The 16,621-nt window shown below is 32.4% G+C and overlaps 1 protein-coding gene across 4 annotated transcripts in view; it reads left to right on the forward strand.

Moving 5' to 3' along the window:
* The first annotated feature begins 93 nt into the window (after nucleotides 1–93).
* LOC125059205 (myb protein) overlaps nucleotides 94–16,621 on the forward strand; it is a 62,003-nt gene continuing 45,475 nt past the window's right edge. Inside the window, exons 1-2 of one of the 4 annotated variants that reach the window (XM_047663512.1) lie at nucleotides 94–326; nucleotides 1,504–1,620. In XM_047663512.1, the coding sequence (XP_047519468.1) occupies nucleotides 295–326; nucleotides 1,504–1,620 (149 nt within the window). In that variant the 5' untranslated portion in view covers nucleotides 94–294. Of the gene's footprint in view, nucleotides 327–1,503; nucleotides 1,621–1,970; nucleotides 2,320–16,621 lie in introns of those variants that run through there. The other 3 variants (XM_047663511.1, XM_047663514.1, XM_047663513.1) reach the window with 3 other exon arrangements.

Genomic DNA, 16,621 nt, shown 5'->3' on the forward strand with positions numbered 1-16,621 from the left:
CAATTATATTTCATAGACAATATAGGTGCATTTCCTTTGAACATGGCGCTTCATGGAACGTCAATTCAATGATAAGTTTATTTACGGTATTATATATCTATCTCCCTTTATCGTGTATTGGACATAGTGTTAGAAAGAGATAATAAATGTCCTCGTTTGATTGTAACGAATATTAACGTACGGTGAAATTTTTTGGAAAAACAAATCACTAGATTTTCGCGTGTAATGAAATTTCAATAAATCAACACTAAATAATTTTTAACAAATAGATAGTTCGCTTAGCCTCATTTGTATATGTGTATTATGGAGGAGGATGCTAAATCTAAGTAAGTAAATGATATAAGGCACGATCGATAACGTCACTTCATAACCACAAAATACGAAATAACTGCATTCTAAGAAGAAATTATCCCATTCACTACATGTTAAAATTAACTACACACTTTTCTGTTTTTAATTCATCACAAATAACTGGCTGAATAGCAATATTTTGAACGTTTTTCTCGCATTCTAATAAAATCAAATTGTCGGTTTAACGTCTTTCTTATTCGATCTTTAAAATTTTATATTTAACGGCCCACTATTAATTTCAAATAATTATTTTGTCAACGGATATATAACTGATTTTCATTGAATTCCCAATTTCGTTACTCTATTTTCTTTGAGTTCATAAGCTATTTATATTGGCTTGCATTAAGGTGAGTTCAATGCCGTCCATGATTATGCAACAGCGAGTTTCAAGTCCTTAGACGCATTTTGTCGAGTATGATAGTGACTCGATATACCTGTGATGTTGATAAAAGAACGATGTTTATGATTAAACTGGATTGAAAATTAAAATATAAACATTTATGTCGTAATATCAATGTTTTGATGTGACGACTAGGCTAGAAAGGTTATTTGAAAAGATCTGATTAACTTCCAGTGAAAATAAATTTTATGTATATCAATATTCTAAGTTTCTTAAAATACCTCGTACATATATGTATTGTGAGGCATTACGATTTTCACCAATGCTGCTTTACGTTAATACAGGAATCGCTGATTACTTCGTAATTTCATTTACTAGATTTTATTCAATTGAATTGCATCCCGTCAGAATTTTTTTATTCTGTTATATGTATTTAAAACTTGCTATGTAACTCGCGATTTTAAAATGAAAATGATCGATTATACAAAAATAAGGGAATAGAGGCGATTTGTCACTGTTGTTGTTTATATACCCAAATAGAACTAAAACTGATTTAGCGATTTAAGCGCGAATGCGTCGTAACATATTTTCGTATTATATGTTATAGCTTACTAGGATTAAATTATTATGTGTTATATATATGGATATACAATTAATTATTAGAAATATTTTTTTGCAAATCTATATTGCTTTAGGCTTTGATCATCGATAACCAATGATGACTTCTGAACCACATGCCTACTTACCTACAATAATTTATAGAATAGTAATGATTTTCTTATTTAAAAAACATAAATCTTGTTTCTTGACAGTGGCGAGCAAGGAACAAAATCGTATCTGCAGTTTCAAATTGAAAGGCTGAAAGTATTAAAGGAAAAACTCAATAAAAGCGAAAGAGAAGATTACAGCATCACCTTCAAGGAAGAACCGTGAGTACATAGAGACAATTCTTATTAAAAAATGCGCTCTGTGTATAGATTTTTTAATTCATTATTAATCTAGTATTTCGACCGAATTGCCAGATGTCTTGGCCACAAGTTACGGCGTCCTTAATTTTATACTATTCCAAAAATTATTGCGATTAATTATTGAGTCATATACATCGAAATTATATTACGAGAACAGATACAGATATACAACTTCAACAAAATTAATTATAATGTATTTAATACGAGGGGTGAAGCGGCCCTAACACATCAAAGGAAACGGGGAGGCAAAATAAAAAAAAACTGGCTGGTTTCCGTGCTTTGCCGAACGCTTTGTTCAATGTTCACTATAGTGAATAGTCAGTCCGGCTCCGCGCGCGCTACGGCCGTATCCTGTCGCATCTGCGACCCCGGCCCAAATAGAAAATAAGAAAAAAATATTATCTATGATTAAATAACTTTTTGGCGCGAAAACTATGCATAAATGTCATTTATTGACATGATTAATAACACGTGCTAAAAGTGTCTTTTGTTATGATGTTATTAAAGTCTTTTAGGGGTGGTTTATTTCGTAACAAGTATCTTAATTAGTGTTTAAGCGATGCAATATCAAAATATTGAGGATGACGAGTTTGAATATCGGATTTTTGGTGAATCCTACAACATTCTCACGGATAATAAACCTGCCGGTCGCCGTAGAAAGTAAGTCTTATTTCGATTTCATTTGTTACGAAAGTTTTTTGATCATATGTAAAAGATTGAAATGATAAGGCAATATAGAAATATTTTATTATCTTTTACCCTCTCTCGATTTTAAAATGTAATAATGGTCTTTAAAATTTAAAGACCTCTAATAGTGCAAAAAAATAAATACTGCTGCTGCTAAAAAATAAATATACCTACATTTAGGTTTATCTTGAAACATTTAAACAGTGAAATATTTATTTAAGTTCTACTGAATTATGATTTGATTATTGCTAGCAAGTTACGAGTACTGCTAAAGTGTTTGTTACTAATAACACTTAAGCGCCAGCAAATTAGACATTATTTGTAGGTACATCTACACATCTATTTCTTTCAAAACAATAACTTGGGTTGGAACATACAGTTGGCTATAAACTAAGTCATCCTGTTTCTATTTATGAGATTGTACAAATAAAAGTATCAATGTTTGTTTAAAAATAATTAATTTAGTTTAGCAATTATGTTTATCATCATTTTATGTTGTTGATAACATACTACAATGAACAATTTAGCTAAATTTTTTCCTGTCAGCAAGTAGTTGCTGTTACTTAAAACATAAAAAGACAGGTTCAATTCTGTTATTCGTTATAAAACCAACTTTTTATAAGTATAAAATTGTTTCACTTTAACTATTGCTAAAGTTTTTATTCCCACTTCTTTCTCAATTATATTGTATTATAACTAGTTGTCAATTAATCAAGATTACATAAACTGATTATTAAAGTAGGTAATTTTAGGTAACTAGTTGATGTTATAATGAATGATTTTCTAAAGCTTCTTATTGGGTTAATATTAATTTACAATAATTATACTGTGAATGTAAGACAAAAACACCTATTGCAATACAATGTATTGATTATTTAAAAATACAGGTTTATCTACTTAGCCCTGTTTTAAAGAGTTTTAGGTTATTTCATAGCCATCCTGATTATTCACTAACATTCTATGAATTGACCCAACATCTCAAGATGTGTGTGTGTTAAATTATGATGATGGTTGCTTATTATACAGGTCCATATGCAAGTACATAAAGGTTGTATTTATACTTTTGTTATCAGTAGTCATATGCAATGTGTTATACATAGAAACAAAACTAAAAAGACCCGTCATTGTAACCACTGCATGACTGAATTCTATTGTAATGGTTATTGCTCTAGTTTAAAGTGTATATATTCACATACTTATTATATAATACTGATACATTAATATGAATCAGTAACTAGAATGAAGTCTAGGTTTAGAAATCCAATAAATCGGATATTTTATTTGTTCATATTTGATGTCTTGTGGCAGATATATTGTGATAGATAAAATGATAGCCTGGAAGAGATCGCCTATTAGCGATAAGGCCGCCCGTTGCATCCCTTATAATTTTTATGTATTGTGTTTCTTTTATTTGCAACGAAGTGTAAATAAATAAAATAAATATACATTTATATATTCTTAAACAATACATTTTATTCTTCTGTTAAAATGCCTTGCTTCCCCTCATACTCATAACCTCTCTGTATTAAGGCAAATGAGCTGAAAACTACAGCATGGCCTCACATTTTTTTATACAAATATTCCAGTTTTATACTCTTGTTACCTGTTTCAATAAATACTAATTGACATACACTTCCAAAATCGCAAAACCTGAGCCGGAATTGTCATATAACCGGTTCGAAACATGATAAAAATAACCCTGATAAATGGTGTTTATTCTGTATGCCCCTTTATGTGAACCCCAAGTCTCGTCAGGCCTTAGTCTAAAGGCCGATTTACATTATCTTAGTGTTTAGGAGAGTGCTTTAGTACAACTTGAAAGGCAAGTTCTTTAGCGTAGCGTTTACTAAAGCAAGTAGCGTTTACATGTTTCAACTAAAGTACTATCCTAAAGCACTCTCCTAAACACTAATGATAATGTAAATCGGCCTTAAGACTATTAGGATTCTCCTTGTACTCGTGTGAGACGCGATTAAGGGCAAGATTCGTAATTAATTCGTATTGGTAATATTGGATTTGACATGCGGGAAGTATGCTAGCGCAAAGTTTCGACTATTCTATCCATTAGCTGGCTGTTCATATTACAAATCTGTTTAGACATTTTAAACTATTAATATGAATGTCGCGAATACTTGTTGCTGATATCCGGATTCTATATCGAAAAAACCAGTCGTAATTATGACTCGTAGATACCATAGTTTTACCCGGGCGGTCAGTACGAAACTTTATTTCCACGTTCAATTGGTAATAATTTCACACTTATTAGACAATGGTCTTCCATTGTCCAAGCAGCGTATCGATATAATAAACATCGCCGTGGGCGTAGTAATTTAAAAATCGTCGGAGAAGAGATAGTCTACCCTTTAATATTCACTATGAAATTTGTAAAGTATGTATTTGCTAACGTCTCTGACTGTTCGTCTGCTGTAAAATTTTATTTTCCATTTGATTAAGCAATTAGATAAAGCTTCCTTGTTCTGGGAACAACTCAAAAATTTCTCTATTTTTTGGCTAATTCCCCGTTTATATTGTCTTCGTAATAAGTAAATTATGTGCGTATACCATTCACTATTATGATTAAGTACTATTTATTTCTCTTAACAACCTTTTTGTACAGCAAATTTTATTGTCTATTAAGCTATTGTTGAACAGTATATCTTTGAAGTTAAATAACTCTATTGAAATGTACTAAATGTTAATTCATTTCTTTCTGAATTCTATGAGTGGCTAGTAACAATTTGCCATTACGAATCGTAGACCTACCCATCAAATTTGAATAAGCGACGGCCTTCAACTCTTATCCTGCGTGCTTACCGAAACCTTGAATCTTAGCAAGGTCTCACGTACCGAAGGTACCTTTAAGGTTTTTGCTTAAAGTAACATGTTTTCGTGTTTGAAATTAGTATGTGGTTTAGGCGAGTGATACATATTTAAATAAAACTTCTATGGCACCATTCAAGTATTACGTAAGCAGATCTACTGCAATTTATCCCCCCCTTCCTCTTGTCAGCAAAAGTAAGCAAAGCTCTCAAAATAATTGTACATAAACGTATTATTTTTTGTAGGTATCCTCTAAAATGCATTTCGTTTTCAAACATAGACAATGTGTGGGTAATATGTGTAAAAAAGTAAATAATTACTGTTGACGTAATCACTAAATAAGAAAATCAAAGACCCCCCTATAGTGCTTACGTATTACTTGAACGGCCCCTATATATAAACATAAATTAATGGAATTTACAAAATGTTTAGAATAATCCTGTCTCGGATAGAATTACATCTATATCCGTCTCAGAAGACATACCAATAATATTGAAAATATGTACCTACCCACATAAAAATAATAGCACCACAGATGATATCCAGTTTTAAAACTTGAGGCTTTAAGAATTAGTTGTTCTAGAACTTATAGAGTTCCAGACGAACGACACAATACGAGTACATACAATAGTGACATGTTTTTGTGTTTGAAATTAGTATTTGGTTTACGCCAGTGATGCAAATTTCATAAAACTTCTATATATCAATAGTTATACACACATTCATAAAAAATACATAAGATTTTTAGAGTAATTCTGTCTCTGATTGATGTAAGTATTTCGTTTATGGCAGTATATTTTTTATCAGTTTCTGAAGACACAGTATAAGTATTGAAAATATGTACCTACCCACTTTTTTAGCGAAATTATGTTATAGACATAACATTTATTACTAACAAAACACACAAAATAACAATAATAAAAAAAACAAAAGAATGAGAGATAACATTTTTTTTAAAAGAACAAGGTACGTTTTAAGCGTGTAATGTGTGTGTGCTATGGTTGTAATTGGCCCTGGCTCAGCATAATGCTGAGGAGCAGACTGTTCCACAGTGCTGGACATTCTGTCAGAGAGTACAGCAGGTAGTTTTCGCCTCAGTCGCAAAAAAAGAATAAGAAAAAGTCTATCCAAAATTATAATAAAAATTATCACAGGTGATTTTAACAGACTTTCCAATATAAAATGGATATAATACTATATAATAGTGATTATTATTATTCTTCTTTTATCCCCTCAATTAATATTGTAGTAGCTGGACAAAAAATGGTGTCGCAAACTTTATTTATTAATGTTACGACATTATGAAGTCATGCCCAAGATTGGCATTATTTTAAGCCACCTTGTTAAGCTATTTCAACATTTCCGGTCATGAAAACGAGTTATCACGTTATTTATTGAAACTCATTTATCTTTGTTTAATAGGAAAACATGAATGGAAATTCCAAATCTTTATATATATAATTCTTCTGTGAGTGTGTATGTCACTGAACTTCTCTCAAACGACTGGACCGATTTTGATGAAATTTTTTGTGTGTTTTCAAGGGGATCTGGGAATGGTTTAGATTCACAAATCAGCCCGCCAGATGGCGCTGCAGTCTGTACTTTCATACTTTGCTTTACTAATTGCTTGAAATATCATGCAAGGACAACGTCTGTCGGGTCCACTAGTTACTTATATTTTTCTTATATTTATGACTCGTAGATTATACCATAGAGATTTACCCGGGCGGTCTGTACGAAACTTTATTTCTTCGTTCGAATTATGGTGATAATTTCACACTTTTTAGACCATGGAAGCAGCGTTCTTACCTGTAGAATGAACAATTTAAAATCGTCGGTAGCGAAGAGATAGTCTAGCTTTTAATATTCACTATGAAAGTTGTTAAGTTGCGAACGCCTCTTCTTCAGCTGTAAAAATTGTCAGCTTCTTTATTCTGGAACAACTCAAAAATTAATATATTTTCTTTGGCTTCCCCGACTTGTCGTATTAAGTAACTTATGTTATGTATACACCTTGTTAAGCTATTTCAACATTTCCGATTGAAAACGAGTTATCGCGTTATTTATTGAAACTCATAATAAATAGGGTAACATGAATGGAAATTCCAAATTAGTTATATTTTGTCTCTAAAACATCTTTAATTGTTTAAAAATCGAATACTTATCGCCATTTTGTAAATTACATTACGGAAACATTTTGCGAAGCTAAAAAACTTTAATTACCATTACGTATTCCCATATTATAAAATGTCTTCATGTGAACATGTAGGTTGACCGACCCCCTTCCTAGGGGTAAACGACCAATGACCGAGGGTGGCTCCCCCGAAGGCACAATAATTACTTCACGTGCATCTGCAGATGTCAGACAAGGTGTAAGCCAGTGATGACCTTTGCTTATCGATAAAATATTAATTCGTAATGCATTAGAATATCTATTGCAATAACATCGTTCAAATGATCTTAACTCTATACAGACCTTTTTGCTAAATTTTTCTTTTTAATCCTAGAGTCTTCTATATCTACGGCTCTCTCATCTGCTACTTGTGCTCCAGTGAATAGGCTCGCTCTTACAATTGACTAACAATATTCTAACCGTAATTTTGTTTGCTACGCTCCTAATGAGATTTAAGTTTCTGTTTAGTGTTTTATTCTTTGCTTGTTTTATTTTTTGTTACTAGTTTGATATGTTCTTATATTATGATGTGTATGTGTTTAAAATTTGTGACATATTTTCTTGTATCTTTGAAGCATATATGAAAGTACTACTACTCTATTTAAGTCTAAAACATGAAAATTCATATGGGGATGATATTTTATTGCGATTAGCGGCATTTACTAACTATATTAAAAGTATTGTTTATATTAGTGTTGCTTAGAAATTTTTAATTAAAAGGCCAAATGTCAGAGATAAGAATTGATAACACGAATAGTGTTGAAATCCGGGTTGACAAAACTATTTTATTTGACGTACGATTTTCGAATTTTTAATACTTGATAAGTTTTTCTGAAATCCTATGAAACCTACATGGTAATAATAATAATTACCATCTGCCCACTGAATCCTTCAAAAAAACGAGCGTACCTAGAGAGAGATTCCTAATAGACCGGGAACACGAGCCCTCTGACATTGAGTGTCCATGGGCGGTGGTATCACTTAACATCAGATGTCCTCTTGTCCGTTTGGCCCCTGTTCTATAAAAAAAAATATAAATAGAAAATTACAATTAAAAAAGTATGGTGGCAATGGTAGTGGACCTTAATTGCTGGCATTTTTTCGCTGTAGTTGAGCGAATAAAGTTCTATAAGTCGATGTTTGCAAAGTATCGATATCGATAAAACCAACCCCATGCATATCTAATGCAGGCAGAATACCGATATAATTGGGGTGACTTTAGGACGCAACTTTCACACGATGCAATTGCATAGAAATAGTCTATAATAACAGTGCTTGTTTTATGACTCATTTTTCCGATTAATAGGGGTCGATTTCATAATATTATGAAATTTTTCCTTGATCGAGTAGGCTCTATATATTGTATTTGGTCCATTAAAGATAACAATACTCGAGCATGGTTCGTTAGTACACGTATAGTTTTGTAAAGTAAACACATACTTTGAAAGATTTTAATTGATTTTATTTGGACCACAAAAAATTAGGACAAACACATGATACAAATAAACAAATTGACGTACATACATAACAATAAAAAGTGTTCCTACAACATGCGGATACGACCAGAAAATCAATAAGTACAAAAAAACAATGATAAAAGAAAACAACTATAAAATATAAAAAGAAATTACGTACACTGTTTGAAGGTCTGAATTTAAGAATTGACACTTAAGCCTCTATGAACGTCAAAGAAAATTTAATCTTGCGACAGCTGTTAAACCATTTTATCAGTATGAAGTTAACAGCAAGATGAGATTATGACTTGAGATACGAATTAGAATATGGAGGAGGGAGGTACGTCAAAATGATTGATTTCAAAATAAAAGAAATCGTGCTAATACGCGTTGAAGAATCTCACCCTAAGACACTTCAAAACATACTTTTTGAATAGTCTACGCGTGTGATGGATGTTCCGTTTTGATCCAAATACAAAACTGTTCGATGTTATTTAGTTAAAGGCCGCTAACGCACCGGGATGCCATGGCGACGTCCCGGCAGTTAACTGACTTGCGTTTGGCAACGTTGCCAATTTGGAAGCGCAGCCAGGATCAAAGCCTCAAAACCTTTCTGAAAATTTATTTTTCTTTTTTTCCTTTCACGAACCTTTGCGAATTGAGTTAACTGCTTAGATTTAAGCCATGGTATATTTAGCCGGTGAGTTAGCGACCAAAGTAAAAAACTCGTAGTAATTTCGTTTTGAATAATGTAGGCTAAAGGATATACAAGGAATGCCAGGAAACTTTTGAAATCGAAATTATTTTGACGAACCAAATTCGCTACGTACCTGAATACATCTTTTGTATTAAAAAAACCTCCCCATTTTGTCCACGTGGTACAATTCAATGCCAGCTGTTTCAAAGAAGTAACACTTACAAAGAAATTGGGGTAACTAAAAGTCTTGTCTAGCTATTTTGTTCCGTCAAGAGATGAATAAGAAACATGGGCTGTTCGCAATATGTCGAAGTTCATATTTTTTCTGAAATTATTGATCCTTGAAGGTAGGGAGGGTCGGAAACTGATGGCCTTGGGGAGTGCTAAACTCGTGTGGCGTTTTGAAACAGACATGACATTTAGTAGCTTAAAATACATTCAATTTGATAGTGGAAACAACAAATTAGTAACATTTTCGCTGAAACAAAACTTGTATGTCAATTAAGTACTTATATGAGAATTTGTTTAGCTGTAAATGCCTGGTTCATTATAAATATTATATACTTTATGAAACTAAGTAGCCAAGGCATTAACGAACTTTTCGATACATAAAAAAATTGAACTTCTAATTAGTAGTTTTTGTCTTCATAAAATGTGTATAGTTATTTATTTACTAACACTTCGATGCAGTAATACAGACATACATTACAATTAAAATAATTAAATAAAATGGCGGCCTTTTCACTTTCGAGCGATCTCTTTCAGACAACGAAAAGTAAAGTTAGATAAGGTAAGTGCAAGAAGTGCATACGCAAGTAATAAGTTTTTTCTAAGTAACTTTATGTCTTAGACAAAACTTAAACTTATGGAACAAAGCAAAGCTAACTTAACTCCCATTATTTTCGGAGAGCGACGGTAATGTCTTCTGCTTTCTTGGAAACCTTTTGTGTCAATAGCCCTAACAAATAACAGGTTAAAAGCCTGGTTGCAAAATCGTCTAACCACATAGATAAAATGCCAAGTCTAAGATGCGGGCCTTTAAGTGTTTGTCATTAAGGAAACCCCTATATTCTTTGTATTTTATTATCTACTTCACTATGGGCATATGAATTTCCGTTCGGCATATGGTCCAATCGATTTTAAGGCTTTTCAAGTTGTGAGCGTAATAGGAAAAGGAATTTGTCTGAACAACTGTTCTTTGTGTAATGTTTCAATTTCTTTCAAATACAATTTTGAATTTTGTCTTTTTTTTATGGCTCTGGCACGGATTGTGCATTAGCCAGCGTCAAGTATATAAGATTTTTATAATTCGTGCTTGTCTTAGAAATTCGACCGTGTTCTCCATGTACGGTTTAAGCACTCGCCCGGTACCGCACAACCCTCCCAAAGGCCGAGAACAAATTTAAATAAAATAAAACTTGCCCTCGAACCGGGAATCGAACCCGGTACCCCTCACCTAGCTGCCACTTAATAAGACCGCTAGGCTATGAGGCCCCTGAATATTTTTTTTATTTGTCTTTAATGGCGGGTCTGTCAAAATGTTACTACTTGTTATACCGGTGAATTAAGTAACTAACGTTCTTACCGAGCCTTCAAAGAACTTTTCTTGATTCCCATCCTAATTTCAGCTTAACATTGTCAAGGGTTATACTACTATTATAAAATATTTATATTTATTTTGATTAATACTTGCATTACATATTTGGTACATATATTCATACACATAAATTAAGGCGGCAACAGACGGCCGCTTAACAGTAAGGTTAAAGTGCAAAAGTTACTAAATTAAATACACTACAGATAACAATTACAAAACCAAAATAAAGACTAAAACCTTATCTTAAGCTACGAATCATAATGCTGGGTTCAAAAATAGATAAAAATAATATATAACAATCCCAAAAAATTATAATTAGTCACTTTATTATAATAATACTCATTGTATTATAAAATTGACAAAACAAACAAAGATTTCTATTATACAACTATAGATCATCATATGAAATACAATACGTTTCACTCGCAATACTCTCCAACGCCATAGAATTAATACATTATTAATTAAACGTTTAGGCACCAACAACCGTGTCGGCCATATTGCACGTTGTTTAATGCTTGAAGGGATGCGTGGGAATATCTGGGTAACAAAATGACCTAATTATGCTGATTCATTAAATTATTATGGTAGATAAAATTGTATACAATTGAATACCCCAAGTGACGTGACACCTGTTAAGAGGTGGAATTATTCAATTGGTTAATTCACAGTTGATTTTGATTTTAAATAAATACATTTTGGTGTTAAATTGCTCCTCCTTTTAAATAGGTTTAGTAATTAAGTATTGATTAGAGGTTAGTTTGTTAATATAAGAGATCCGTATCTCTTAATTGATTCCAATTTTGACTATTCCAAACAATGGATTGCCCAAAACAACTTTGGGCAATCAATATTTCTGTTTTAAAACACCTTTTTTGTTTCAAAGATAAATTGTTTGTTAATATAGTGGTAATACACACTTATCTTTCATAACATTGTTAATTACCAACTCAAATATAAGAGTCTTTCCTCTAACTATCTTTTTGTTCTCGTGAGCCGTAGGAGGGTAGATGCTTTCCTCGCTCAACGAATAACTCAATACAGCGAGGAAATACTGCCAGCATTAAAAGTACACTGCCACAGGGACCAAACTTTATAAATATGTTTAAATTTTCTATTTATAAATTATGTTCAGAATATTGTGTATTTGTGTTTCAGTATTAAAATACAATAATTCATTATGACAGCTAAGCGTACTTGAAATGGTGTCTTAGATAAATGTTAGGGGTTGATGAAATTGCATAGAAAACAGTAATTGCAATTTATTGGCCGTAAAGGATTCAATGAGGGCTTATTACGAACTAATATCGAAACTTGAAATTCCCACGAGCCGTAAGGGGCTCGTATTTGTGGACAATAGGACAAGTTTGGTGCGTGTACAAATTTCAGTACAGATGGGATGAGTTCCCATAGTGTATTGACCTTTTGAATTTTGATTGACAATTTTGATTGCTTCTTTGATCGCGAAGAATAAATTGAAGAAAAAAGGTTTTAGGAAGTATTCGCACTGTGTCATACTGGCGTCATATTTTGTCCTATATAATATTTTAAACAAACAATACTATTACAGTTGAGAAGGATTTGTGAGACTGGTTTCCAAGCTAAGAACCTGTGATATGGATAATATCTGAGTCATAAGAAAAAACTTAACTAGATTGCTACAGAAATAAAGTTGACTGAAAAAAGAATATGATAAGAATACATCGATATCAAAACCAGGTAAATAAGTAATTAATATAACAAGATTACTTCATGCAGCTTTCGTCAGAGTAGGGCCCAATAAAAGCCTATTACTTATTATCATTTTACCCACACCCGTAGCCTCGAAGTATCAATGTAGTGTTAGTAACCAAAATGGTTTTAGTTGTATTATTCATCCTAAGTCATAGCGCCACAGCCTTCATAGGTAGGGCAAATCCATAAAACAATTGAAGATATTTAATAAAAATCGTGTTTCTATTTGTATACCACTGAAGTGTGAAATTTATATGAATCTTAAAAGAAATGGTACCATTAGCATATTCTTTGTTAAAACCTGCTTAATGGTTTAATTTTACGTTAGGGGAAAGATTTAAAAAGTTTGAATGCATTTGTAAAGTGCATTGGCCTTTCAATAGGCCAGTCGGGTTTGTTTTGACGAATTTTATTTTTGTACTCTTGGCTATGGTTGATAAAGAAACTAAAGTGTAATGTATAGTAGGCACTAAGCTATTGTGCCATTCTGTTAATGTAATCACCTAATATTATGACGACTTGGAGCTTTTAGAGTTAATAGATTAGCCTTTTCTAAAAATTTATTTACTAATATTCACTTAACATTTGTTAGTTAAGAGTCACTGGAAGAGAGTTTCAAACATATGTAGTAAATATGTTTGGAGTAATTGTGCAGAGCATAAACAATTGACTCATGTAACCATTCGCTTAGCGTCACAATAATTTCAAATTTTTATCTCTTTTATTATGCTATGTTATATTAGCTTTTGTAAATTAATTACTCAGTTATAAACAATGCAACTAGAACAGTTATACGCGATAAGGAGCGGAAATTGTGGGGATATCTTCTGTACCTATTAATTAAATTGACTTCCTTAATAGCATTATACATATTTGTACTTCAAAATGGGTTAGTGCAGAAATATTTCTGCGTAGTTTATTAGCCTCTTGTATTTACCCACTCAATACAATTAACCCCGGGTACCATCCAAGGTTACGGTCAAATAAGAATAAACAGTTATTTTGGATCATATTTTAAGAAACTTCAACATCTTGTTCTTGACATGTGCTTACTAAATCATTAGCTTTAAGTTTTTGTCTGTAAGTTTAAATAATGTATTTTTATGTACATTGGGTAAGTATGAATAGTTTAAGTTTAAGTAACCTTTTAGCTTGATATAATTTCTCTCATTTATTCTCTATAAAATAGGGAGCGTTCAAGTATTACGCAATTTTTGGAGATTATTGACACCCCCTCCCCCATATAACTCGCCGTAACGTTTTTCAGTACCCAAGTACAGTAGTGACTCTTTAGTTACTATTATATGGTGTAAGTCGAAAAAAATATTAACGATAACGCGTAATTTAATCCCCGCCCCGTATCGTAACCTTTTACAAAAGGACCCCCCCCCCAAACTACGTTACGTAATAGGTACTTGAACGCTCCCATACGTAATTCCAACACACAAATATACAGTATTTACAATATTCTTACATAGTAATAATAATAAATATTAAACAAAGATAAATAGAAAATTAAAACAAATTTAAAAAGTTTGGTTCCTGTGGCAGTGTACCTTGAATGCTGGCAGCATTTACTCGCTGTATTGGGATACTTATTCGTTGAGCGAAGCACCAGCTCTGAGGTAATCTTTCCACCCGTGCACATGAACCCCACGGCTCAAGAGGCTAGAAAGAGACTAAAATCAAAGTTAAGTTTACGTAATTATACCTACCCTAGATTAGACATTTCTTTAGTTACGTATCAAATAGTAATTCACTACTTAGTTAATGAAACATTTGACAAGCTAAACATCGCTATCATATTTATATGCTTCAAAGCATGAAGCTTTATCGAGCAGCTGCACAATCAACGTGGTATTGTGTGGGGGTCGCAGATGGTGCGACGCGTGTACTCCCGTACATATTGTGTTCTATTTACAGATATTGCATTGATCGAATTTCGATAGTATTTTGCGAATTGATTTAAATGTAGATAAGTTTTTTATTAGATTTTATTGAACTACAGTACGGTATTTATTAAACAAATAGATTTCGTAATAGTCGTCATAGAATAGACAAGATATATTAGAATATATCCATTAAGTTGGCATGTTTAAAATATACACAGAGAAAGAAGTATAGTATTGTCTTTTATTGACATAACCTTTACACATTTAAAGAAAAAACTTTTTAACCGGATTAAAGTTATGTATTATTATAATTTATAATAATACATAACTTTAATCCGGTTAAAAAGTTTCTTCTTTATGAGAAAGAAGTGTTAAATGAGTAAAGAACTTAGTCGAGCTTCTCGTAAATTGACTAACCGTTTCGAAAGGGTCCACCATTAATAACAATATTAAATAAAAACTTTATTTATGACATTATGACAGAATTCATATATCGCTAGTCCCCACACTAGGCAGGCCCTGTGTTGTGGGTAACTAAACAATTATTCGGTGGTACATGGTACATGTTTAAGACAGTTTAAAAAAAGAAAAAAAAATTTAGTGTTCAAATTAAGAATGAGTGAATGATTGAGACTGTGAATGGGTTTGTATGAGCATGTATTTGAGAGTGTAGCTGAAAGTTGTTATGATCGTGCGCTGTGTCTGTGTATTTGAAACCTCAAAGTCATACCAGGATACGCAGTAAGGGCTCTGTAGATTCGAAATCCAATTTGGCTAGTGTAATTTCTATGTGATTTGTGAGAGATCTGGATAGTTTGACGATCTCAGAATCCATAGATTTGGTATCTCATTGTCTCTGATGTTTCTATTCTGTATAATGTTGTAAAGTGTATACGAATGTTATTTGGCTAACTTCACTTAAAGGGAGTGGCCGCGTTTAAACGTACGTTTCGTTATAGTAGCAATACAACCGTTTTGTTTTTTGCCACTAAATTAGCTAACTATCAAAAACATTCACACCTTTTAAGCTCCCAATTCTAACCATTCGTAATCTTGATAATTGCCGATCAATATCGACGTCGACACGTGGACACCAGATGGTGTATCACCTGCGCATCATGACTGAACTCGGGGTTGCATTCTTGGGTTCTACTACCGGTCATTGACTGGGTTAGGTTATGTGAAATTTCACATGGCACAATATATAAAGTCAATTAAGAACTTTAGTAGTGAAACAACTTACTGACTGCTTGGGATGACGTCACTTCCCTACAGTGTTTTGGTAAAGATATACGAATATTTTTAAGTTTACATACTTAAGTATTTCATACAATAAAAGAAAAGAAACATCAATAAAGGCTCCTTGTGATTCCCTTTTAAGCCTATATACGTAATTTGTGTTTTTATAAAAAAAACTAGCTGCCCCCGTGAACTTCGGTCCTCCTTAGTGTGATATTAGCCTACCTTTTTAGTACATACCAACATGGAACATTTTGCTATGTTACCCCAAAGACTGTTCAATTCCGGTATGAAATTTTTTAGGTTTTTCTGTGATTTTTCTCTATATAAACCTCAAGAGTTCAAGTTATAAGTTCTTAACTAACAAATAAAAAATAGGGGTTGGTCGTAGAGTTTGTATTTTTGTATGCTGTATCATAAAAAAATAAAAACAAAAAAAAATTTTGAGGTGGACAACCCTTAATAGTTATAGATTTGAAAGATAGATAGTAGCTGATTCTCAGACTTACTGAATATGTATAAAAAATCATAAGAATCGGTTGAGCCGTTTCGGAGGACTATGGGAACGAACTATGTGTCACGAGAATTTTATATAAAAAATATTTGCAGTAAATGTTCAATAACAAGTATAAAAATGCCGTCATACTGAATTAAATATTGCGGGTAGGA

This window comes from Pieris napi, chromosome 19, assembly GCF_905475465.1.
Source record: "Pieris napi chromosome 19, ilPieNapi1.2, whole genome shotgun sequence".
Classification (NCBI taxonomy): Eukaryota; Metazoa; Arthropoda; class Insecta; order Lepidoptera; family Pieridae; genus Pieris; species Pieris napi.